Below are 26,641 nucleotides of genomic sequence, written 5' to 3' on the forward strand. Positions count from 1 at the left end.
ACAGTCACATTTGCAACATAAACCCTATACACTGTCTAAGAAGGGCACAGTATGAGTGTATGAGAGACTACCAGCGCCACATAGCTTCACCAAAAACAAATACTAGGACTCCATAAAATTTGTAAGGAATACAATTTTGAGTTATCCATTCAGGAAACTAGAATGATTGCTTTTAAATGCAAATATCCTATAAGATCAAAAATTGTGATTGACAATAAAGTGTCTAGAACAAGTGTCTGAATATACATTAAAGTTCCAAATGATTCGTGGAAATGTTAGCAGGACCTTGGGCAAAAAAGCTAGGTGAGACACAATTATGAAATTTTATAGAATGATTGCAGCTCCAATTCTCCTCTATGGCAGTGAATCGTGGGTGACAACAAAACCACTCGAGAGTAGAGTGCAGGCAGCCGAGATGAGATTCCTCCGCAGAACCAAGGGGTGTGATAGATGAGATCATATCAAGAATGAGGACATTAGAAGTGAGTTAAATCTATATTCAGTCCAAATGAGAGAGTGGCGCAGTATTGGCGTAAATGGAAAATGAAGCATGTCAAAAGAATGCCTGCTGAGAGGTTTCCTTAGAAAAATTTCAATTATCAGCCAGTGGGCAAGAGAGAGGTTGGCAGACCACGCAAAGGATGGCAATAATATTAATTTTCATTTGACCCTAGACTAGGATATTTGAATAAAATATAATGAGACATAACAAATCGTCAATAGCAGCTGAATGTGAGTCGGAACAGGCTATAGCCTTATCCTTGATTCTAAAGGTGCGTACAGATTTACGCGCCGCGAACATGAGCAATTCACTTTTAATCAGCTGATGCAAGGCCTTCTTATATCAGTATCATACCGTTTCTGTAAAAATACAGATATAATCAGCTGATTAAAAGTGAATTGCACATGTTCGCGGCGCGTAAATCTGTACGCACCTTGAAAAGAACAGACTATCAGCTAGAGTTCACATTGAAAATTTTAACATAGACGCTATATACCATGAGATATCCTCTTATGCTATCTTTTCCCTCAGCTATAACGGATACCATTGTATAACGGGGTGGATTATATCATCGCGAAAAGATGGCATAAGAAGATATCCCATGATTTAGGTCGTTTATGTTCCAAATTTCAAGCCGATTTTCTGTTAACTCCAACCGATAACTGTTGATGTCTCTTATTACGGTTTTAGCTAGGTGAGATAAAACTAGTAGTTCTGTTAACAGTAGACCTCGCGCAGTTATATATCACAGTCTCCTCTAATACTGTCCATCAGAGTAAATGATGTCCTGTCCTGTCGTGTCGGCGAGATAGGTATCGGTGTATAAACCACTAATGGCTGTTTGGGTTGTTGATTCGACAATGCTAATAATTTGATGTGAACAGCTATGCTAATAAACAAAATAAATCTTATTTTGTTCTTTATTCTTTAAAAAACATTGAAATAGTTGAACAACTAGTTTCGGTTTACCCAATCTTCAGGTTCTAACATAAAATAAAATTCAATAACTGTTTAAAAATTGATATAAAACGAACATAAGTTTAAATTCATATGACTAATTATTTTTGGTAAAAGTTATCAAATTTAAATTTATATAGCTTATATAGCTTATTAAAGTTTTTTTAAATTTTCAAAATTTTAAATATTATTTATTCACTTTTAATTTTATCAAAAATAGGATTATTAAAGTCAAATTGGATTATATTTATCAAATTATTCCTATTCAATTTTGCAGTTTTGTAGTTTTATTTACAGCTATGTTACTATCATCAAAAGCTTACCGAGTTGAAGGCAGAGAAAAGTCGGGATAAAATACTATGCTACTTCAAGTTATCAATTGCATGCCTCACTGCATGCCCACAACAATAACAACTGCAATAGTCCACACAACAGCTGTGTTTTCAATAAGTTACATTGAGATATTGAATTGCTTACGTCATGGCATGCAATTTATAATCCACTCGACAGCAGATTTATGATGAATAATTCTATAGTCTGATTTTTACTCTAATACTGGCGTATGAAGGAGGCTCCTTTTTCCTTTTATATTACCCTTGAAATGCAAAATTTCCAAAACCTTGTATATACGTCGACGCGTAATTAAAAAACAAACATACCTATCAAATTTCATGAGAATCTATTGCTGCGTTTCGTCGTAAATGCGGAACATGAATATAAACATGAAAACATTAAAATATAAAAACCTATAAACCTAAAGAGAAATTCAAAACCGTCGACTTGAATCTTAGGTCCCACTTCGCTCGGTCAATTAGGTAAATAGATATTAGTGCAATGTCTGAAATAATTTCTCATTTGTTGGTAAAAAACAATCAAAACCTCTTCAAACCCTAGATTAAATGTAGGCTACCGATCATTATAATGCAAAACTATTAGTGCAATGTCTGGAATAATTCTTCATTACTTGTTTGAAAAAATCAATCATAACTGCTTCAAAGACAAGATTAAATGTACCGATCATTATAATGCAGAACTATTAGTGCAATGTCTGAAATAATTCCTCATTATTTGTTTGGAAAAAACAATCAAAACCGCTTCAAACCCTAGATTAAATGTAGGCTACCGATCATTATAATACAGAACTATTAGTGCAATGTCTGCAATAATTTCTCATTTGTTGGGAAAGAACAATCAGATCTTCTTTAATGAACCAATCATCATCATGCGAAACTATTAAGTTAAGTGCTGAGTTTGCGATTATTTTCCATCAGTTAGTCACTAGAGAACGCTTCGAAATAGATCGACCTATTTTTTCTAATCACTGAACTGAGAACTGATTCGAGACTTAGCATAGTCGTGTTTGTTTATCATGGTGCCAGCCTTCTCTCTGTAAACTCTCTCATGCGAAATGATCGTCAACTGAACCATATAATGTCTCCTATGTCCACAGCACTGCAGGATATAGACCATGCTCACTATGGTCACAAAGAGGTCTTCCCTCTCTCTCTCTATCTTCTTTCTTGCACACACTCAATCACTCTCTTTCTCTCTCATTCTCTCTTTTGAGATTGAACTCTTAAACTAAGAACTTTATTTTTGGTTTATATTATGTAAATTAATCTAAAACTTTGCTGTATTGTGAGCTTATTGTAGTCTTTATAAGTGTATAAGCCAGTATATATTGTAATCAACATAAAGTACTCAATCAATCACTCTCTTTCACCACCACTCACTCCCTCACACACACACTCTCTCTCTCTTCCTCTTCCTCACTCTCTCTCTCAATATCTCTCTTTTTACTATTACTCTTCCCGGTCTTGTTGATGGGGAGGCTATATATTAAGCCTATATCTCTATTATTTCATATCTTTTTCAGAAAATCGACAATTATTTGTTGAAACACCGCCGATTTATGAAGTCACATCACAATATCGTTATTCTCATAATTGCATTCAATCTTTATTCTCATTGAAACATTTTTTGATACTTTGTAAAATTCGTTGAATGATTATCAATACCGTCATTTAATGTAAATTAGTGTATCAGCTAGTAATTATTGTAACATAATTATATAAATAAGAACTCTTATATAATCTAATCTTATCTCCTTCTCTCCCTCTTACTTTGTCTCTCTAGCTTTCTCTCTCTCTTTCTCTCTTTCTCTCTCTCTCACCCCCTCCCTTTCTCATTCCCTTTAGGTAGAGAGTTAGTGGGAGGATATTTTTTAATATTCTTTCCGAAGAATGGACATTGATATGTCCAAAGCTCCACCAATTAATGTAGATGCATAACAATATAATTATCCATAGTTATTATATTACAAATTACTTTTTCATATCATATACAGTTCAATAATTATTTTCTTAGTCTATATTATGTATTCATTTATAATTTTGCTGTATTGTAGCTATTGTATATAAGTGTATAAGCCAGTATATATTGTAATCTACATAAATAAAGTACTCAATCAATCATCAATCAATCTCTCTCTCCCTCTCACTCTCTCTTACTATCTGATTTTATGTTCTCCAGTATTGTATATTGTAAATATTACCCAATCAATTTCTGAAATTTTAATCAAATCCCACCCTATAACATTTGTTTCATTATCTAATTTTAATTATTAATGCAATATTGTATTCATTATCATCCTATATTTCATTCATTCATTCATCCCATAATTCTAAGATTCAAATCAACTAGTATTTTACTTATTAAGTAGAGTTCTTATTTGAACATTACTTCGAGTTATAATATTCTCAACAGCTCTAATTCATCACAACCTGGTCGTGTGTTAATGGAAGAATATTTATATCCTTCTAAGAAAATCGACAATTATTCTTGAAACACCGCCGATTTATGAAGTTACATCACATTATTATATTATCGTTATTCTTATTGCATTCCACATTTATTCTCATTGATTAATTATTCAAACTTTGTGAAATTCGTTGAATAACTAGCATTATCGACACTTAATGTAAATTTGTTTATAAGCCAGTAAATATTGTAACATACATGTATAAAGAAATCCAATCTAATCTCTCACTAACTCTCTCGAGGGTTGAGCGTAAGAGAGGGCCGGCTGCGCCCTAACTCCGCCCTCCTAGGTAAAAATAAAGGCAGCTATTCTATTCTATTCTCTCACTTTCTAACACATATCCTACTCCCTTTCATACGCAGACTCTCTCTCACTCTCAATCCAATCTGATTAATGTCCTACTCTTTCTCGCCGATTTCTGGAGATAAAGAAATGTGGATAAGTCAGAAATTGGTAGGAAAAGATAGGGAGGAAAATAAGGCAGTAGTTGGAGAACCATAGGATCCTCAGTCTTTTCAATGCCTTCTATAGACGGTAACAGACTGATACAGGTTTATTGATGTAATATAAGCTGTTCATTCTCGTTTAAGATGATGAATTATATTTTAATATCGGGACACAGAACTTTGCTCACTATTTATCTATTTATTTACTGATAAACAGAACTCAATTCTTTAAAGTGATTGGGGAAGGACTAACAGGCTCAGCCCAAAATAGATTCTTCCCCGAATTTTGATTTATACACTACAAGTATTCCAAAAAGTAGGTTATGTTCCATACACTTGAATTCAGGTAAAATTTTCAGTCCAAACATTTTTGAAAACAGAAAAGTTATAATATATATTGTTTGCAAACCAAATTAAATAACACTTAAACTGTAAAATAGTGATTAACTTTGAAAATTATGATAAAATACTCTAATTTAGAATGATTTACCATGTCATGTCAACAAATCAGATTATTTTGATCAAGTCTATTAGAATTTCTAGATCATATTTCTCGTGAGATACGGTAAGCTGATTGATTATGCAGCTGATCTCCCACACAGGCGTACGCATCTTCTGTTATCGACTGACGAGGAAATTATCATCTTTTTTTTCCAAGGATGAATTATCCTTTTCATGTCCTTCAGCGAGTTTTCCCAGGGATGAGACCTAGTGCAATCAGATTTTTATATCATAAGCCTACTACATTCCAAATTTCGTGAAAATCGTTAGAGCCTTTTTCGATATCCATTGAACATAAATAACCATATAACAGATAACCAGATATAAATATAACCAGATATGAAAATACTTACATATGCTCGCTTAATATGTAATATGATTAAGCAAAAAATTATATTTTTAATAATTTCAAATTGAATAAAGTTTAAATATCTTGAATAAATCATATTTCGACATTGTTGGAGAACGATCTGGCAACAGAGCAAAGCGAGAAAGAGCTATCCGCTTTGTTGAATGATAGACAAGGATAGCAATACCATTGCTAATCAAACACTGGCATTAAACGTGGATCTCACTATAGGAAAGACTTGATGAGGAGGAGGAGGAGAGATAGATGAGAAGGAGGATGATGAAAGGGGTAGAGGAGGAGATAGAGGAAGATAAAAAGCTAGTGTGGTGGTTGAGGAGCAAGGGGTGTTGGTAAACGATGAGGAGAGAGAAAGGAAAGTTTGTGAGAGAGAAAGGAAATGTTATGGAGTATTGAAACATGATAAAGAAGAAGAATGCGGAGTGAGAGTAGAAGAGGATGAGAGGTGTAGAGAGGAGGAGGAGTGGTGAAGGGGAAGGATGATAAGGAAAAAGTATGAGGTTATAGTGGATGAGAAGGAGCGAATGATGGTGATTAGAAGGAGAAACAGATGGAAAAAGAAGAGAAGGTTGGAGATGGAGGAGGGTGAAGAACAGGATGAGAAGTAGGAGGAGGAGGATGAGGTCAAGAAACAAACGAAAAGGAAAGTAGGAGAGGGAAAATAATGAGATCACTCAGACCTATTGTTGGAATATTATTCAAAGATAATAGAGATTACAGCTGTTGTTTTAGGAGTAGGTTTGAGTTTCTTTTCAAGTTTTAAAATAGTTAATCATTAATACAGTATCCTATTATATTAAGCGAGCAATTCCCGTATATTATCTGGTTATTTATGTTCAACGGATCTCGAAAACGGCTCTAACGATTTTCACGAAATTTGGTACATTGTAGGTTTATGATATAAAAATTCGATTGCACTAGGTCTCTTCCCTGAGAAAACTCGCTGAACGACATTAAAAGGATAATTCATCCTTGGCTGAGACAGCTGTGGATAGTAAAAAGTGTGAGTGAGCGAGCGGCTCTAACGATTTTCACGAAATTGGTACATTGTAGGTTTATGATATAAAAATACGATTGCACTAGGTCTATTCCTTGAGAAAACTCGCTGAATGACATTAAAAGGATAATTCATCCTTCGCTGAGACAAATGTGGATAGTAAAAAAGTGAGTGAGCGAGTGAGTATGTGAAAAATCAAATATCGCATCCCGGAAATTCATAAAATGACATATAGCCAGCTGTGAAATATAAACACGATCATTCAGAGGATTGTGTTCTGTTTATCTATAAAAGCGAAATGGCACTCACTCACTGACTGACTGACTGACTCACTCAGTCACTCACTCACTCACTCACTCACTCACTCACTCACTCGCATAACTAAAAATCTACCGGACCAAAAACGTTCAAATTTGGTAGGTATGTTCAGTTGACCCTTTAGAGGCGCACTAAGAAATCTTTTGGCAATATTTCAACTCTAAGGGTGTTTTTGAGGGTTTAAAGTTCGTCTTTTAGCATGTATATTCTTCTTCTCCCAATCTCTTAATTATAATTGGAATTTCCATATCATATGTTACTATAGAACTATAATCTAGATAGAGTACCTCTTCGAAACAGTTGTTAACTGGCAACTAAATTAATAATTTTGTCAGGTTGGCATTAAGTTGAGTGACTTTGTTAGGTTGGCACCAAGTTGAAGATTTAAATGCATTTATCGAGGGAAAATTGATTGGGCACTGCTACTTCAATCCTGGGAATTTTATATTACTAGCCGTCAGGCTCGCTTCGCTCGCCATATCCGTTTAGCCAGACGTTTAGTCTGGACCCCCGACTGGATTGTCCTAACATGATAAAAATGCAGGCTCGCTTCGCTCGCCTGCTAATCTCATTCTTGGACAATCCAGTCGGGGTCCAGGGGGCGGAGCCCCCTGGCTAGACGGATATGGCGAGCGCAGCGAGCCTGACGGCTAGTCAATAGATAAAAATAACGAGTGAAGCTCGGTGCCCCGATATTTTCTCAGTTATCAGTGATGATTAAGTGAATTCTTAATCCGTGTCAAATGTTCGGCAAACATGTTTGTTGAGGAGCTCAGGGACAAACATTATAAAAAGTTTAGACAATCATTGTTTGTCGAAACAAAAAATTACTGTTTTCCAAACATTTTCAGTTTCGACTGCTGTAAAACATGAAACCTGTTCTCCATACTTACAAATACTTTGTTTGGTGACGCGTCCACACTGGCCAAGGGCAAAAATTGTTTGTCAAACAAATAAGAATTTGCCCAAACTGTTTCAACAAACATTTGTTCAGTGTGAACACGGGATTATTCTATTTGGTTTTCAACTTCTCTAAATCCTAAATTCCTAGTTTATAAATTGATATTTTGGACTCAAAATTGGACAAAAATCATGAAGTGTAAACATAACCTATTCTTGGACAATTCTATCTAAAGTTGGGAAAGGAACAGTTTTTGGCTGTTGTTTCATAGTTGAGAATGATATTGCATGTATCAATGTAAATAAATAAATAGATAAATTAATTAGTGGGGGCGGTGATAATTCTATTATTCGGTTTTATTTTTTAGTGTTTATATTTGTTTTAAGAATGTTTTTTTTTAATAATTATACCTGATACTATTTGTTTGATAATTGATTGATTAACTAATAATGCCACTTACCTGTAACGTAATGTTTAGTATCCACATGAAGTCAGCTAATATATAGGTGCACATCAGATTCGTATGGATCGTATTCCTCAAGCATCTCAGGTCTCTGAAAAATAAATATCAGTTATTATTTCTATTAATTGTTACTAACCATGTAGTTTAGAGGGGGAAAACATTGATGAAGGGGAACTGAAAAAAAATGGAATGAAGAAAATACAGAGTTGATGAACAAGTACTATAGTGAGGTCCACGTTATAATGGCAGTGTTTGATTAGCAATGGTATTGCTATCCTTGTCTATCATTCAACAAAGAAGATAGCGCTATCTCTTTCTCGCTTAGCGCCATCCACTATAGTGAGGTCCACGTTATAATGGCAGTGTTCGATTAGCAATGGTATTGCTATCCTTGTCTATCATTCAACAAAGAAGATAGCGCTATCTCTTTCTCGCTTAGCGCCGTCCACTGTAGTGAGGTCCACGTTATAATGGCAGTATTCGATTAGCAATGGTATTGCTATCCTTGTCTATCATTCAACAAAGAAGATAGCGCTATCTCTTTCTCGCTTAGCGCCGTCCACTGTAGTGAGGTCCACGTTATAATGGCAGTGTTCGATTAGCAATGGTATTGCTATCCTTGTCTATCATTCAACAAAGAAGATAGCGCTATCTCTTTCTCGCTTAGCGCCGTCCACTGTAGTGAGGTCCACGTTATAATGGCAGTGTTCGATTAGCAATGGTATTGCTATCCTTGTCTATCATTCAACAAAGAAGATAGCGCTATCTCTTTCTCGCTTAGCGCCGTCCACTGTAGTGAGGTCCACGTTATAATGGCAGTGTTCGATTAGCAATGGTATTGCTATCCTTGTCTATCATTCAACAAAGCAGATAGCGCTATCTCTTTCTCGCTTAGCGCCATCCACTATAGTGAGTTCCACGTTATAATGGCAGTATTCGATTGGCAATGGTATTGCTATCCTTGTCTATCATTCAACAAAGCAGATAGCGCTATCTCTTTCTCGCTTAGCGCCATCCACTATAGTGAGGTCCACGTTATAATGGCAGTGTTCGATTGGCAATGGTATTGCTATCCTTGTCTATCATTCAACAAAGAAGATAGCGCTATCTCTTTCTCGCTTAGCGCCATCCACTATAGTGAGGTCCACGTTATAATGGCAGTATTCGATTGGCAATGGTATTGCTATCCTTGTCTATCATTCAACAAAGAAGATCGACAATTATTTCTTGAAACACCGCCGATTATGAAGTTACATCACATATTATATTATCGTTATTCTTATTGCATTCACATTATTCTCATTGATTAATTATTCAAACTTTGTGAAATTCGTTGAATAACTAGCATTTCGACACTTAATGTAAATTGTTTATAAGCCAGTAAATATTGTAACATACATTAATAAAGAAATCCAATCTAATCTCTCACTAACTCTTCGAGGGTTGAGCGTAAGAGAGGGCCGGCTGCGCCCTAACTCCGCCCTCCTAGGTAAAAATAAAGGCAGCTATTCTATTCTATTCTCTCACTTTCTAACACATATCTACTCCCTTTCATACGCAGACTCTCTCTCACTCTCAATCCAATCTGATATAATGTCCTACTCTTTCTCGCCGATTTCTGGAGATAAAGAAATGTGGATAAGTCAGAAATGGTAGGAAAAGATAGGGAGGAAAATAAGGCAGTAGTTGGAGAACCATAGGATCCTCAGTCTTTTCAATGCCTTCTATAGACGGTAACAGACTGATCAGGTTTATTGATGTAATAAAGCTGTTCATTCTCGTTTAAGATGATGAATTATATTTTAATATCGGGACACAGAACTTTGCTCACTATTTATCTATTTATACTGATAAACAGAACTCAATTCTTTAAAGTGATTGGGGAAGGACTAACAGGCTCAGCCCAAAATAGATTCTTCCCCGAATTTTGATTTATACACTACAAGTATTCCAAAAAGTAGGTTATGTTCCATACACTTGAATCAGGTAAAATTTTCAGTCCAAACATTTTTGAAAACAGAAAGTTATAATATATATTGTTTGCAAACCAAATTAAATAAACTTAAACTGTAAAATAGTGATTAACTTTGAAAATTATGATAAAATACTCTAATTTAGAATGATTTACCATGTCATGTCAACAAATCAGATTATTTTGATCAAGTCTATTAGAATTTCTAGATCATATTTCTCGTGAGATACGGTAAGCTGATTGATTATGCAGCTGATCTCCCACACAGGCGTACGCATCTTCTGTTATCGACTGACGAGGAAATTATCATCTTTTTTTCCAAGGATGAATTATCCTTTTCATGTCCTTCAGCGAGTTTTCCCAGGGATGAGACCTAGTGCAATCAGATTTTTATATCATAAGCCTACTACATTCCAAATTTCGTGAAAATCGTTAGAGCCTTTTTCGATATCCATTGAACATAAATAACCATATAACAGATAACCAGATATAAATATAACCAGATATGAAAATACTTACATATTGCTCGCTTAATATGTAATATGATTAAGCAAAAAATTATATTTTTTAATAATTTCAAATTGAATAAAGTTTAAATATCTTGTAAATAAATCATATTTCTACATTGTTGGAGAACGATCTGGCAACAGAGCAAAGCGAGAAAGAGCTATCCGCTTTGTTGAATGATAGACAAGGATAGCAATACCATTGCTAATCAAACACTGGCATTATAACGTGGATCTCACTATAGGAAAGACTTGATGAGGAGGAGGAGGAGAGATAGATGAGAAGGAGGATGAAAGGGGTAGAGGAGGAGATAGAGGAAGATAAAAAGCTAGTGGTGGTGGTTGAGGAGCAAGGGGTGTTGGTAAACGATGAGGAGAGGAAAGGAAAGTTGTGAGAGAGAAAGGAAATGTTATGGAGTATTGAAACATGATAAAGAAGAAGAATGCGGAGTGAGAGTAGAAGAGGATGAGAGGTGGTAGAGAGGAGGAGGAGTGGTGAAGGGGAAGGATGATAAGGAAAAAGTATGAGGTTATAGTGGATGAGAAGGAGCGAATGATGGTTGATTAGAAGGAGAAACAGATGGAAAGGAAGAGAAGGTTGGAGATGGAGGAGGGTGAAGAACAGGATGAGAAGTAGGAGGAGGAGGATGAGGTCAAGAAACAAACGAAAAGGGAAGTAGGAGGGGGAAAATAATGAGATCACTCAGACCTATTGTTGGAATATTATTCAAAGATGATAGAGATTACAGCTGTTGTTTTAGGAGTAGGTTTGAGTTTCTTTCAAGTTTTAAAATAGTTAATCATTAATACAGTATCCTATTATATTAAGCGAGCAATTCCCGTATATTTATCTGGTTATTTATGTTCAACGGATCTCGAAAACGGCTCTAACGATTCTCACGAAAATTTGGTACATTGTAGGTTTATGATAAAAAATTCGATTGTATAGGTCTCTTCCCTGAGAAAACTCGCTGAACGACATTAAAAGGATAATTCATCCTTGGCTGAGACAGCTGTGGATAGTAAAAAAGTGATTAACTTGAAAATTATGATAAAATACTCTAATTTAGAATGATTTACCATGTCATGTCAACAAATCAGATTATTTTGATCAAGTCTATTAGAATTTCTAGATCATATTTCTCGTGAGATACGGTAAGCTGATTGATTATGCAGCTGATCTCCCACACAGGCGTACGCATCTTCTGTTATCGACTGACGAGGAAATTATCATCTTTTTTTTCCAAGGATGAATTATCTTTTCATGTCCTTCAGCGAGTTTTCCCAGGGATGAGACCTAGTGCAATCAGATTTTTATATCATAAGCCTACTACATTCCAAATTTCGTGAAAATCGTTAGAGCCTTTTTCGATATCCATTGAACATAAATAACCATATAACAGATAACCAGATATAAATATAACCAGATATGAAAATACTTACATATTGCTCGCTTAATATGTAATATGATTAAGCAAAAAATTATATTTTTAATAATTTCAAATTGAATAAAGTTTAAATATCTTGTAAATAAATCATATTCGACATTGTTGGAGAACGATCTGGCAACAGAGCAAAGCGAGAAAGAGCTATCCGCTTTGTTGAATGATAGACAAGGATAGCAATACCATTGCTAATCAAACACTGGCATTATAACGTGGATCTCACTATAGGAAAGACTTGATGAGGAGGAGGAGGAGAGATAGATGAGAAGGAGGATGAAAGGGGTAGAGGAGGAGATAGAGGAAGATAAAAAGCTAGTGGTGGTGGTTGAGGAGCAAGGGGTGTGGTAAACGATGAGGAGAGAGAAAGGAAAGTTTGTGAGAGAGAAAGGAAATGTTATGGAGTATTGAAACATGATAAAGAAGAAGAATGCGGAGTGAGAGTAGAAGAGGATGAGAGGTGGTAGAGAGGAGGAGGAGTGGTGAAGGGGAAGGATGATAAGGAAAAAGTATGAGGTTATAGTGGATGAGAAGGAGCGAATGATGGTTGATTAGAAGGAGAAACAGATGGAAAAGGAAGAGAAGGTTGGAGATGGAGGAGGGTGAAGAACAGGATGAGAAGTAGGAGGAGGAGGATGAGGTCAAGAAACAAACGAAAAGGGAAGTAGGAGGGGGAAAATAATGAGATCACTCAGACCTATTGTTGGAATATTATTCAAAGATGATAGAGATTACAGCTGTTGTTTTAGGAGTAGGTTTGAGTTTCTTTTCAAGTTTTAAAATAGTTAATCATAATACAGTATCCTATTATATTAAGCGAGCAATTCCCGTATATTATCTGGTTATTTATGTTAACGGATCTCGAAAACGGCTCTAACGATTCTCACGAAATTTGGTACATTGTAGGTTTATGATAAAAAAATTCGATTGTATAGGGTCTCCCTGAGAAAACTCGCTGAACGACATTAAAAGGATAATTCATCCTTGGCTGAGACAGCTGTGGATAGTAAAAAAGTGAGTGAGCGAGCGGCTCTAACGATTTTCACGAAATTTGGTACATTGTAGGTTTATGATATAAAAATACGATTGCACTAGGTTATTCCTTGAGAAAACTCGCTGAATGACATTAAAAGGATAATTCATCCTTCGCTGAGACAAATGTGGATAGTAAAAAAGTGAGTGAGCGAGTGAGTATGTGAAAAATCAAAATATCGCATCCCGGAAATTCATAAAATGACATATAGCCAGCTGTGAAATATAAACACGATCATTTCAGAGGATTGTGTTCTGTTTATCTATAAAAGCGAAATGGCACTCACTCACTGACTGACTGACTGACTCACTCAGTCACTCACTCACTCACTCACTCACTCACTCACTCACTCGCATAACTAAAAATCTACCGGACCAAAAACGTTCAAATTTGGTAGGTATGTTCAGTTGACCCTTTAGAGGCGCACTAAGAAATCTTTTGGCAATATTTCAACTCTAAGGGTTGTTTTTGAGGGTTTAAAGTTCGTCTTTTAGCATGTATATTCTTCTTCTCCCAATCTCTTAATTATAATTGGAATTTCCATATCATATGTTACTATAGAACTATAATCTAGATAGAGCTATCTCTTTCTCGCTTAGCGCCATCCACTATAGTGAGTTCAACGTTATAATGGCAGTGTTCGATTGGCAATGGTATTGCTATCCTTGTCTATCATTCAACAAAGAAGATAGCGCTATCTCTTTCTCGCTTAGCGCCATCCACTATAGTGAGTTCAACGTTATAATGGCAGTGTTCGATTGGCAATGGTATTGCTATCCTTGTCTATCATTCAACAAAGAAGATAGCGCTATCTCTTTCTCGCTTAGCGCCATCCACTATAGTGAGGTCCACGTTATAATGGCAGTGTTTGATTAGCAATGGTATTGCTATCCTTGTCTATCATTCAACAAAGAAGATAGCGCTATCTCTTTCTCGCTTAGCGCCATCCACTATAGTGAGTTCAACGTTATAATGGCAGTGTTCGATTGGCAATGGTATTGCTATCCTTGTCTATCATTCAACAAAGAAGATAGCGCTATCTCTTTCTCGCTTAGCGCCATCCACTATAGTGAGTTCAACGTTATAATGGCAGTGTTCGATTGGCAATGGTATTGCTATCCTTGTCTATCATTCAACAAAGAAGATCAGTATCTCTTTCTCGCTTAGCGACATCCACTATAGTGAGGTCCACGTTATAATGGCAGTGTTCGATTAGCAATGGTATTGCTATCCTTGTCTATCATTCAACAAAGAAGATAGCGCTATCTCTTTCTCGCTTAGCGCCATCCACTATAGTGAGTTCAACGTTATAATGGCAGTGTTCGATTGGCAATGGTATTGCTATCCTTGTCTATCATTCAACAAAGAAGATAGCAGTATCTCTTTCTCGCTTAGCGACATCCACTATAGTGAGGTCCACGTTATAATGGCAGTGTTCGATTAGCAATGGTATTGCTATCCTTGTCTATCATTCAACAAAGAAGATAGCGCTATCTCTTTCTCGCTTAGCGCCATCCACTATAGTGAGGTCCACGTTATAATGGCAGTGTTCAATTAGCAATGGTATTGCTATCCTTGTCTATCATTCAACAAAGCAGATAGCGCTATCTATTTCTTGCTTAGCGCCATCCACTTTGTTGAATGATAGACAAGGATAGCAATACAATTGCTAATCAAACACTGCCATTATAACGTGGACCTCACTAAAGAGCAAATGATTAACTGGAGGCAAGTGATCTATTAAAATGTAATAGTATATTTAATTGTCCGAGCGAAGTGCGGTCTAAAATTCAAGAAGACAGTTTTGCATTTCTCTTTAAGCTTATATGTTTATATGTTGCGCATTTACGGCGAAACGCGGTAATATATTTTCATGAAATTTGACAGGTATGTTCCTTTTTAAATTGCGCGTCGACGTATATACAAGGTTTTTTAAATGTTGCATTTCAAGGATAATATGAAAGGAGAAGGAGCCTCCTTCATATTCCATATTAGAGTAAAAATTAGACATTAGAATTATTCATCATAAATCAGCTGTCGAGTGAATTATAAATTGCATGCAACGACGTATGATATTCAATTAATTAAGTAATATTGATTACTTGATTAGAAACCAGCTGTTTTGTGTACTATTCATTGTATGCAGTGAGGCATTCAATTGATAACTTGAAGTATGCAAAATAGTATTTTATCCCGACTTTTCTCTGCTTTCATCTCGGTAAGCTTTTGATGATAGTAGCATAGCTGTTTAAATCAAATAATTAGCATTGTCGATACAACAACCCAAACAGCCATTAGTCGTTTTCACACCGATATATCGCCAACACGACAAGACAGGACAGAATTTACTCTGATGGACAGTATTAGAGGAGACTGTGGTTTATAAATGCGTGAGGTCTACTGTTCACATAACTACTAGTATCTCTACTCTATGGATCTACTCACTTGAAATAAAGGAATATCCAAACAGCTATGAGAAGTGCCACTAGACTGAGTGCATATCCACCGGAGTAGATCATAGTTGCCACTTCTATGCCAGGCTCTATCTCAGGCATTTGGTTGAGATCTTTGCAGGTCGTGTAGTCGGTGTAGTTGTCCCACGAACCATTCAAGTGGCAGAACCTTGTTGCGTTTACTGAAACATACGAAGAAAATAAAATCAGTTGGATTAATGAAACCTATTATCAATGATCAATCCAAATCCATTGATATTAATTAAATTTTCAAATTACACTGTGCAAATGAATAATATTGTAGTCACACATGGAAATTGTTGAATAATCACATTTATTCAATAGATAATTTGGTAATAAATAATAAATCGCTTATTGATAAATAGAAATAATTGTTGATTTAATGTTTCAGGGAGGCTTGCAGGTCTATCCGAGTTGGCTTTGGACTTCCTTAACCTTCCGGCAGTCGCGCTGTTTTAAAAAGTACAACAATGTCAGTTTTTTTGCTAGTAAAAAATAGTAAATTATGAAAAATAGTAAAACTATTGAATGGGGTGGTGTCATTGAATTAGTCACCTATGCATTCCAAAACTTCCCCCCATCACACCACTGAGTTTCAACCGAACTCAGCCATATGAATAAAGTTGAGCATTTGCTCATACTCCTGAAATATTGAGCATTTGCTTCATTTTCTATGAATAAACGTGAGCGAAACCTTTCGCTCATGCTCATCGAAAAAATAGTTTGAGCATTTTCTATCTTTTGTTTGATCATTTTCTATTGTGATTATATATACGAAGAAGGGCCCCACACAGGATTACCTCTGGGGCTTCATTTAGACTATGATGATAAACATGTATTGTGCATGCGTGGGTGTCTGCTACACCAGTTATGCTATTTTATTTCAATTTGTTTGTACAATATTTGTTTTTGGTCGAATAAATGATTATTATTATTATTATTATTATTATTATTATTATTTTTATTATTATTATTATTATTATTATTATTATTATTATTATTATTATTATTATTATTATTATTATTATTATTTTTATTATTATTATTATTATTATTATTATTTTTATTATTATTTGCTCAAAAGTAGAAGCTTATGCTCAAAATTGTATGAATAAACTAGAGTATTTGCCCAACTATTGAAGCAAATGCTCCAAAAAAGGTGAGTCTAGTCTGGAGCAGCTTATCACCTTTTGCTCATAGTAAAAATGCTTATATAGTTTGTGTGAGTAATAGGAAACAATACTAATACAATCACAACCAATAGTTGAGAACTATAAAACTCTTTTTCGATTCAACCATGTATATATCACCATTATTCCTACAAAAGAATAAATACAAAAGATAGCTACCTGATATAAAGATAGCCATCACAAAATAGGAAATAGGCATTTAAGGAAATAATCACCATTATTCCTACAAAAGAATAAAAACAAAAGATAGCTACCTGATATAAAGATAGCCATCACAAAATAGGAAATAGGCATTTAAGAAGATGAGAGTGTAGACGATTATAAGAAGGCTATTGATATCATAAGAATATGCTGAAGATTATTATAGAGATGAAATTTTTTACGCTATTATTTCAAAATTATAAGCTTAACTAACCTTAAACTCTATTCATAAATAAAAAACAAAGCAGACGACGCAAACACAAGCGGTGCCCCCTACCAGCATATTTAGCGCTTCCGTGAGCTATAAAAACAAAGTAAGGCTACAAAAGCGAATCAGCTGATTAAAAATCTTTAAAATACGTGAGCATTTGCTCCAGAGTTCAGGAGCATGAGGTAAGAGTATAAGGTAAAGCTTATTCATATAAACATGAGCAAATGCTTTTGCTTCTACCTTTTGCTCATGAGCAAAACCTTATGCTCCATGCTCTTGCTCATGAGTTTTGCTCTTGTTTTATTCATATCGGCCAATAGTTCAGTTTTTAGGTGCCATTTAGTCGCGACAGTACATGAGTCCCACTTTGCATAAGATAGGGAAAGACTGTATACTGGGACTGTAAACACAGGATTGATGGCTTTGCTTGGTGTACCTTATTGGGTTATTAAATGGTAATCATCCAAATGTTCATAGGCATAAATTAATCCAAGAAGATGGAAAAAGTAATTATACAATTAATTAATGTGTTTTGACAGTAAACAGAGTACATAACACTTGGAAAATTTGATGTTGTACAAAATACAACACGCGACTGCTCGTGTGATTAGGGAGGGCGCGACTATCGGGATGTTAATAATAGCTAGTGATCCCCTGGGTTGGAGAATTGGCTGGAGACCTATTTTATTTTTATTTTGAAACTTGCGACTCAATTATACAGAGATGGCGAAATTATGGAAACAGCTAAGTATTTATGTTACAAGAATTTCGACAGTCGGTTTCATTGGGGATCCTATCTGAGATGAAAAATTACTCTTCAAAAACTACTTTCTCGCTTTAACATCTCTGTCCTTCATATTAATCCAAATCCATTTTTTTTTAAATGAAAAGTTAGTTATGTGATAAGAAACGATTCCGATACAGAGTTTCTAGAGAAAATGAATGACGAGAACCACTACCTCCGTAAACAAAGCCATAGCGCATTCATGTGACGTCAGCACAGGTAGGGCTCCTAGACCAATAAAAATTCGTTGATTTCAGCTGATCTATATCAGCGAGTGTTTTTATTGGTGTAGGAGCCCTACCTGTGCTGACGTCGTACGAATGCACTATGGCTTTGTTCACGGAGGTAGTGCGAGAACCGCTCATTGATATCTCAACCCGTATCAGTTCGTTGATGAAAAAGTTGTAAAATAATTATGTTGTATATCAACCGGCTGATATCATAATGTCAGCGCATGAAGGTATGTCTGTGTGATAGATTCCAAACAGCCACAGCTGATGTTATAAATTAATTAATGAAAAAACTCTAGTAATTGCATGCAATAAATTTTTTAGATGACTAAATCGCAAAAAAAATGTCAATGTCCAATGTTATTCATATCCTGAAAAAGGACGAAGGAGTGAACCAATTTTCTGTATAACGGACTTGACCTGTGAAATGGTTTGAAGAATGTGTGTTCAAAATGTGAAGCTGATTGATCAATTCTAAAGTTATTATAGAACATACAAACAGAAGGACAACGACTTTGGCCTTCAGTAAGTCAAGAGTGAGAACTTCCTTCGCTTCGATCAGTAAACAGTCTAAAGGTTATGTTACTTACGTAACTTGAATTATAACTTAATTCGCACACAATTTTGAGTGCACTTATGCACATCCAATGTTATTTATATCCTGAAAAAGGACGAGGGGTGAATAATTTTGTTGTATAACGAAATTGACCTAAAAAATGGTTTGAAGAATTCGTGTTCAAAATTTGAAGCTGATTGATAATTCTTTCTAAAGCTATTGTAGAATATACAAACAGACGGACAACAACTTTGGCCTTCAGTAAGTCAAAAGTGAGAACTTCCTACGCTCGTTTATGATCAGTAGCCTATACGATGATTTACTTGAGAAGAATTAACTGAAATTTTCGACCGAACATAGTGTGGTCTATCAATGTTTCAAACTCGATTTGCTTTTGTCTGTGTGTATTTAACGCGATTACGGCCAAACGCGTTGATAGAATTCGATGAGATTTGGCAGAATATTCCTTTTTCAACTACTCGTCACTGTATATACACAAGGGTTATTAACATTTTGCATATCAAGGATAATAAGAAAAGAAAATGAACTATTCCATGCTCTGATATCACTACGGTATTATATCATCTACTTTGAAGGTGGGATCAATCAGACTATAGAATTATTCATAATCAATCAGCTGACAAGTGGATCATTCATTGCATGCATTACACAGATGTCTGGCCGTGTCTATTTCTATAAGGTAGGTTTTCAATATTTTTTATGATATTTCTTAGTGTTGACCGAGTGAAGTGAGGTCTAAGATTCAAGTCGACGGTTTGGCATTTCTCTTAATGTTTTAATTTTGAATGTTTAAATGTTTCTATGTTTATGTTGCGCATTTACGGCGAAACGCGGTAATAGATTTTCATGAAATTTGACAGGTATGTTCCTTTTTTAATTGCGCGTCGACGTATAAACAAGGTTTTTGAAAATTCTGCATTTCAATTATAATACAAAAGGAAAAGAGCCTCCTTCATACGCCAATATCAGAGAAAAAATCAGACTATAGAATTATTCATCATAAATCAGCTGACAAGTGATTACACAGATGTGTGGAGAAGCCAGTCTATTGCTGTATTTCCATAAGGTCTATTATAGTTTCAATCAAGTACTTTGGGATGAGAATATACTGTAGTGAGGTCTACTGTTCACAGAACTACTAGTAATAACTGATGCGTGCTCATCAGTATCAATATTCTCACAATTGAAAAACAAATTTAATAGTTGATTGAAAATAAAAGAAAAATGATTAAATTAACTGAATAATGCCGAAGAAATTATGATATTCTTAATTGAAAGGAATTAATTTTAAAATAGTTGGGAAATATTTCTATCAGATGGAAAGATTATCACGAAAATGGATAATCATTCTATGGGATACAAATCAAACGTGAACTGAGTTTATTAACATAAGTAGGTATAGCAAAATATTTCGAAACATTACATTTACACAGCATATAGATAAATAGCAATTCGTAATATATTAAAAGAGAAACACAAAGACTAACACTACAACTAGTACTACTATATAAAGTCATAACATAGTAATCACAATACTATTCTTACAATGTAAGTTACATTTTTATTCTAAGTAGAAAACGTTATATGCTATCAATTAAAAACTCTTCAGTAGAGTAGTAAGCCTTTTCTTTTAGCATTTGTGAAATGGCAACTTTAAATTTTTCTTGAGGCAGGTTCTTAACTTCAATTGGTAGTTTATTGTAAAATAACAACTGTAAATAGGGGTAGCTTTTCATGCTCTTACTCAATCTGAGATTTGGTTTCATAATTTTTTCCCTATTCCTAGTATTGTAAGCATGATATTCATTATGTTTGTGAAAGTTGTTAGAATTCTTCTTTACACTTATCAAATTGGAATATATATATAGAGATGGCAGAGTCAGTATACCCAGTTTGATGAAGTGAGGCTTGCAAGTTTCTCTTGGGGAAAGGTTCAAAATAGCTCTAACTGCCCTTTTCTGCCATATGAAAACTTTTTTATGTGTTGGGCAATTGCCCCACATTCTTATCCCATAACTAAGATGAGAATGGAAAAGTCCGTGATAGGTCATCAACAATACTTGCAGATTAACAGAACTATTTAATCTCTTGAGGAGGTATGTTACCCTTGAAAGTTTTTTACAGAGACTATTCACATGTTCCTCCCAACAGAGTTTACCATCCAATATTACACCTAGTAATTTGACAGGCTTAAGATTATTGTGGTTCAGAGTATGCCCTAATGTAAATGTTATTTTCTCTGTTTTCTGCTCATTTAATTCTAGGTCATTAGATAAATACCATGATTTTGCCTGATTCAAGGAAATGTCAAGTTTATCCTGAAGTTTTTCGATTTCAGCATCTGATTGGATTATTGAGGTGTCATCAGCATACAATACAGAAAGACCTGGTATATTGAAACTGAAATCATTTACGAAAACCAGAAAAAGGAAAGGCCCAAGGACCGATCCTTGAGGTACACCTGTATTTATGTTCAATACATCAGAGCATTTACCTGCACACTTTACCATTTGTTTTCTGCCAACCAAATAACCTTTCAATAGCTTTAACTCTCTATCTACTATACCATAATGTTCCAGTTTTTTGAAGAGAATCACATGTGAAACTCTCTCAAATGCTCTGCTAAGGTCTAATAGGGTTGCCCCTACTGCACATTTATTTTCAAAACATTGATGTACAAAGTCTACAATTTTCTCAACAGCGTCTATTGTAGAGTGACCTGGTCTAAAGCCATATTGATGGGGATATAATAAGCCATTGAAAATGAAATATTCATAGAGTTGCATTAGCAGACAAAATTCTATTATTTTACTGATGATAGGCACAAGAGCAATTGGTCTGTAATTTTCAGGATTTTTTGGATCTCCTTTTTTCAAAACAGGTGTAACACTGGACACTTTCAAACAATCCGGAAAGTAGCCCATGACAATAATAAAATTTATAATATATGTTAGAGGAAGCAAGGTTGAGTCAATTATTTCTTTGATCAAGTAATTAGACATTCCAAACACATCCTCACTACGAGAATTACTCATTCTATTAACAATGGATTTAACGGTTAACTTATCAATTGTCTTAAGTTTAAAATTGTGTGAAGGCTTTGGAGCATTAATCAGAAAATTTTGAAATGACGTATCAATTTGGTCCTGTCTATCATCCAACCTTCTGGTTGGTACATTAACAAAGAGCTCATTCAATACATTTGGAGAGATTGGTATTGGTTTTTTACAAGCAGGCATGAGATTAGATTCTCTCTTGACTATTGACCAAGCAGCCTTACACCTATTATTAGCATTTGCAATAAATTCACTATTTACCTTTATTTTCGCTTGTTTCAACTTGAATCGGTAGTGCTTTCTTATATTTTTATAGACTTCTTTATCATATTCACTAAGTGTATTCTTGAATCTACTGTAAGAAATCAATAATAGAATGTGTAATTTTTCCAGTTCAGGTGAGAGCCATTTTGAAGAGGATTGTTTTTTACTTTTATTTTTCACCAAAACTCTAGGGCAGGAGCGATTTAAGGATTCAACTATGATATTTAAGAAACTATTAACTGCCATATCAACATTATTGTCAGTTTTATAAATTTTCTCCCAACAAATATTCATAAGAGACTTTCTCAAATGTAGCAATCTTTTCTTGGTAAGAAGTCTTATAGTCATGTCTCTATTTAATTTATTACATTCATTAGAGATTTTTGAAGATGACTTTCTTTCTAGATCAAACGAAACACAAACACCAGAATGGTCAGATATTAAACCTTGTTCTAAAAGCGTTACTCTAAAATAATCCGCAGATATATTTGTAATTACATTATCAAGACATGACTCATACCTAGTTGGAGAGTAATTCGTACAGTAAAGGTTGAAAGATCTCAATAAATTCAAAAATTCTTGTGTGTCTGGTTCAAAATTTTTAAGAATGTCTACGTTTAGATCACCTGCTAGTATCAAGAATTTAAAGCCATTTACCTTACTTGTTACATATTCCAGTAATTGTTCCAAATTAACCATAAAATCTCTGAAACGGGAGCCAGGAGTGCGGTAAATACTAATTACTAGAGTATTTAATCTACCAATCCTAACAGCTGTTGCCTCACAAGAACCCTCATAACAGTAAGAGGTAATGTCAATAATATTAAAATCAATTCCTTCTCTCACAAATATTAAAGAACCACCATATGGAGTCGGTCGACAGTAAAAACCAGCTAGTTTGAAGTTTTGAGGGACATAAAAATTAATCTCTTCCTCACGTAACCAGTGCTCACTCAAGCAAATGACATCAAACTCTTTACGACTCAAAATAGTCTCAAGTTCAAGTAACTTATTTCTCAGAGATTGAATATTTAGAGCGCAAACCTTCAAATCAGAGCTACGGTCCTGTTTTCTAGTATATTCTAGGATCGTTGTGTTTCTACCTATATGAACAGGACCACTAATTAGTTTCCCCGATGACTCAGGTCATATTGAAGCTCGATAACTGTATTATTACCCTTTTCATCTAATATTGTTTTGATTTTATCAGTCATCCTCTTCTTGCCTCTCCAGTTCAGGTGTAGCCCATGCCTAGTAAAATGCTCTCTTTTAAGATCAGTAAGATCTATTACCTTAACATTTTGCATCCTTCCACAATACTGTTTTATTCTACTGTTAGTTTTTCTAATCTCTTCGTTAACACATGACCACTCCGGTAAATCATATCTTATTGGTATTGTAGAAATTAATACATTTGTAAAATTTAGCACCTGAAGTAGAGAAAGCATGCTTTTTAGAAAACTACCAGCTTGATTACAGTATACATCATTCGCTCCTCCAACAATGACCACATGATCATTATTGGATAGATCTCTAGTACCACTCTTAATATTATTTACTATGGGGTTGAATTTGGCACTTGGCATGATAAAACCACTAGTTGTCTTTTCAAGTTCAGATCTATTCAAATTATCTACTAAATCACGACCATGACTGTCGCCAAAGATTCTGACTACGTTTTTTAATGGTTTCATGCTAGCTGACTTTTTAAGTTTAGTTCCCAGAGAAATATCACTAGTCTTGGAAATCGTTATCTGTTTAGAGCTAGGATATGATATGTTCTTACTGCATGGAGAATCATTAGAGACTAACAAATCACAAGACTTGGGTTTTAGAAAATTACAAACTTTACACAGAATCTTCCACCTATATACCGTAGCATCAAAGTTTGTATTAAGAGAGAGACCATCCTCGAGACAGGTTGAACTACACATTTTCCTATATTTAAATACTTCTTCCAAAAAATACATTGCAAAAACACCGCAATCGTAGTTATTAGTCTGTTGAGGACATGGAAGGGTAATTATCTTCTTGTAGGTTAGGATTGAGCTAACTCTTCTTATCAGAGACATGGAAAATCTCTCATTACATTTGTTCATTGAGTCCAGAATATAAAATTTACAGTGTAAAGAATCATAAACAACAACACTCCAATGAGAACCACACCAGCCGTCATTTGCTTCTTCCTGCCGACCGTCATTTATCACGAAAGCAGTGAAATTATTTTCTTTTACATTATTTCTTAAGAATGATAAATCAGCTTCCGCGTCATTGATAATCATTGCTGTTACTGCTGGTAGGACCACATAATTTCCTGGAAACGAATCAATTAAATAACTACAAAAACAGTCAATGTCCGCATCAGAAAGGAGTTCCGTTCTAAGAAACTGGCTCAATCGATCTATAAGTGGATTTACGTGTGTGAAATTATAACGTTCTGTACTATCAAACAAGCAGCTCCTGTTCATATGTTTAGATGTTTAGATGTTTATATTATGTTTGAATTTCACTAGGGATGGGTATCGATGCATCAATGTTTAGAAACATCGATGTTTCAACATCTAACATCGATGTTTACTGTTTAATGTTTTTCACTTACGATGGTTTTACCTAGACATCGGTCATTCGATGTTTTTCCCAACAAAAAGGAATTTTTCAATCAGGCTCTGTGTATTTTTATGTGAGACTGTTGGATACTCTTGGAGATTTACATAGCTGTGGCCCTTGTCAAGGTTAGATACCTATTTATAATTGAATAAGAGGTCGGATCTTTCGTTTCACAGGAAGAAAGAGTTTTTCTAATTACAAGTGCTTTCCTCAACATACGTTTAATACTAATTATTAATCTAGCTCTGGAATAGAGGTCCTCATATTGTATGGAGTGTAGATAGCCATAAAAAACACCTCTATTCATTCTCATTTCCTAGATAAAACTATCAGGTATTAAGTGAATACGATTATGAGTAACAATGATTGCTAAAATTAGCTTAGGATGAAATCCCAAGACAGAATCTTCGAGGATATCCCGAGAGGTTTCTGACTCAACTATTATTGGATTTTCTTTTTCATATTCGATTAAATATCAATCTCCGTTGATAACGTAGAGTCTGATTACCTACAACTACAAACAATTTACCGTATCAACTTATAGTTTTGTAGCTGCCAATCAATAATATTCCTATATTGTTAACTACTTTTTAAAAGCTCTGTCCCTTCCTTTTACATGTACATAAAAAAGGAAATTGATTTCACTATCTGAGTTACTCTAAGGATATAATAGTTTTCCGTAAAATGTACGGCAACACGTCGATGTTCAAAACATCGATGTTTTGTCTTTCGATACCCATCCCTATATTTCACCGGATCTCGAAAACGGCTCTAACGATTCTCACGAAATTGAGAACATAGTAGGTTTATAATATAAAGATTCGATTGTAATAGGTCTTATCCCTGAGGAAACTCGCTGAAGGACATTAAAAGGATAATTATTATTCATCCTTTGAAAAACATCTGATAATAATTATTTCGTCGTCTGTTGGTGATGGAAGTGAGTGAGCGAGTTCATGTGTGTGGGACTGTGTCAAAATTATGACTCAGCTGTTGAACTTTTGTAATAATTATTCAATCAGGTACTTAGTGACGGTTGCAAAAAAGCCGGGCTATTTTCAATTCTGATCAATTCCAGTAGATCCATATTTTTGAATGAAAAAGATTATTTCTCCGATTTGGTTCACGTGAAATTAATCAGGATTAAAATTTAACCGGCCTTTGTGCAACTGGGCCTTTGTTAGGGAAGTTTTTGCATTCCTCTGAGAATTGATCTCAATTTACTGTTAATAGATGGGACATTTCTGTATGAATGTTATTATAATTTCTTCTTTTGTAATAAATGTTTTATGCTTTTGTACTCCAGAGCGAAGCTCGGTCCCCGATTTTTGTTTATTATTGAACAAATTTTACAAGTTACGATATAAAAAATTGATGAGAATAACGATTGAATGCAATTTGAATAACAATAATATAATAAATTATTGTGATGTAACTTCATAAATCGGCGGTGTTTACAAATAATAATCGATTCTCTAAAAAGGGAATTGAAATAATATCTACCACTCAATTTATTGAAAATTTTATTGTCTTCAATTTTGTAGAGAATGCTTCTCTTGAAAACCCTAAGATGGAAAAATTGAGAAAATAAAATAAAATGGGGGGTTTTGGGGTTTTTATGCATGTAGCCACACACTGGCGTGACAGCAAATCTCAGAATCGAATTTAGCGCCCCAAAATACTTAAATATAACACCGACAAGAAACATTTTTTCGAGGCTGTTTCTGAAAATCGACCATTTGACTGGACTATGGCAAGGAAAGACACGAGCTTAGCCGATTTATGAAGTTACATTACAATATTATATTATTGTTATTCATA

The 26,641-nt window shown here is 34.7% G+C and overlaps 1 protein-coding gene across 1 annotated transcript in view; it reads right to left on the minus strand.

Moving 5' to 3' along the window:
• The window catches only part of LOC111050624 (diuretic hormone receptor-like), a 139,026-nt gene extending 117,623 nt beyond the window's left edge, over positions 1-21,403 (minus strand). The window contains exons 1-3 of the mRNA XM_039441168.1: positions 21,388-21,403; positions 15,672-15,861; positions 8,271-8,364 (exon numbers count right to left, since the gene is read on the minus strand). Coding sequence (XP_039297102.1) covers positions 8,271-8,364; positions 15,672-15,861; positions 21,388-21,403 — 300 coding nt within the window. The remainder of the gene's footprint in view (positions 1-8,270; positions 8,365-15,671; positions 15,862-21,387) is intronic.
• Between the last annotated feature and the right edge of the window lie 5,238 nt (positions 21,404-26,641).

The sequence above is a fragment of the Nilaparvata lugens genome, chromosome 14, assembly GCF_014356525.2.
Source record: "Nilaparvata lugens isolate BPH chromosome 14, ASM1435652v1, whole genome shotgun sequence".
Classification (NCBI taxonomy): domain Eukaryota; kingdom Metazoa; phylum Arthropoda; class Insecta; order Hemiptera; family Delphacidae; genus Nilaparvata; species Nilaparvata lugens.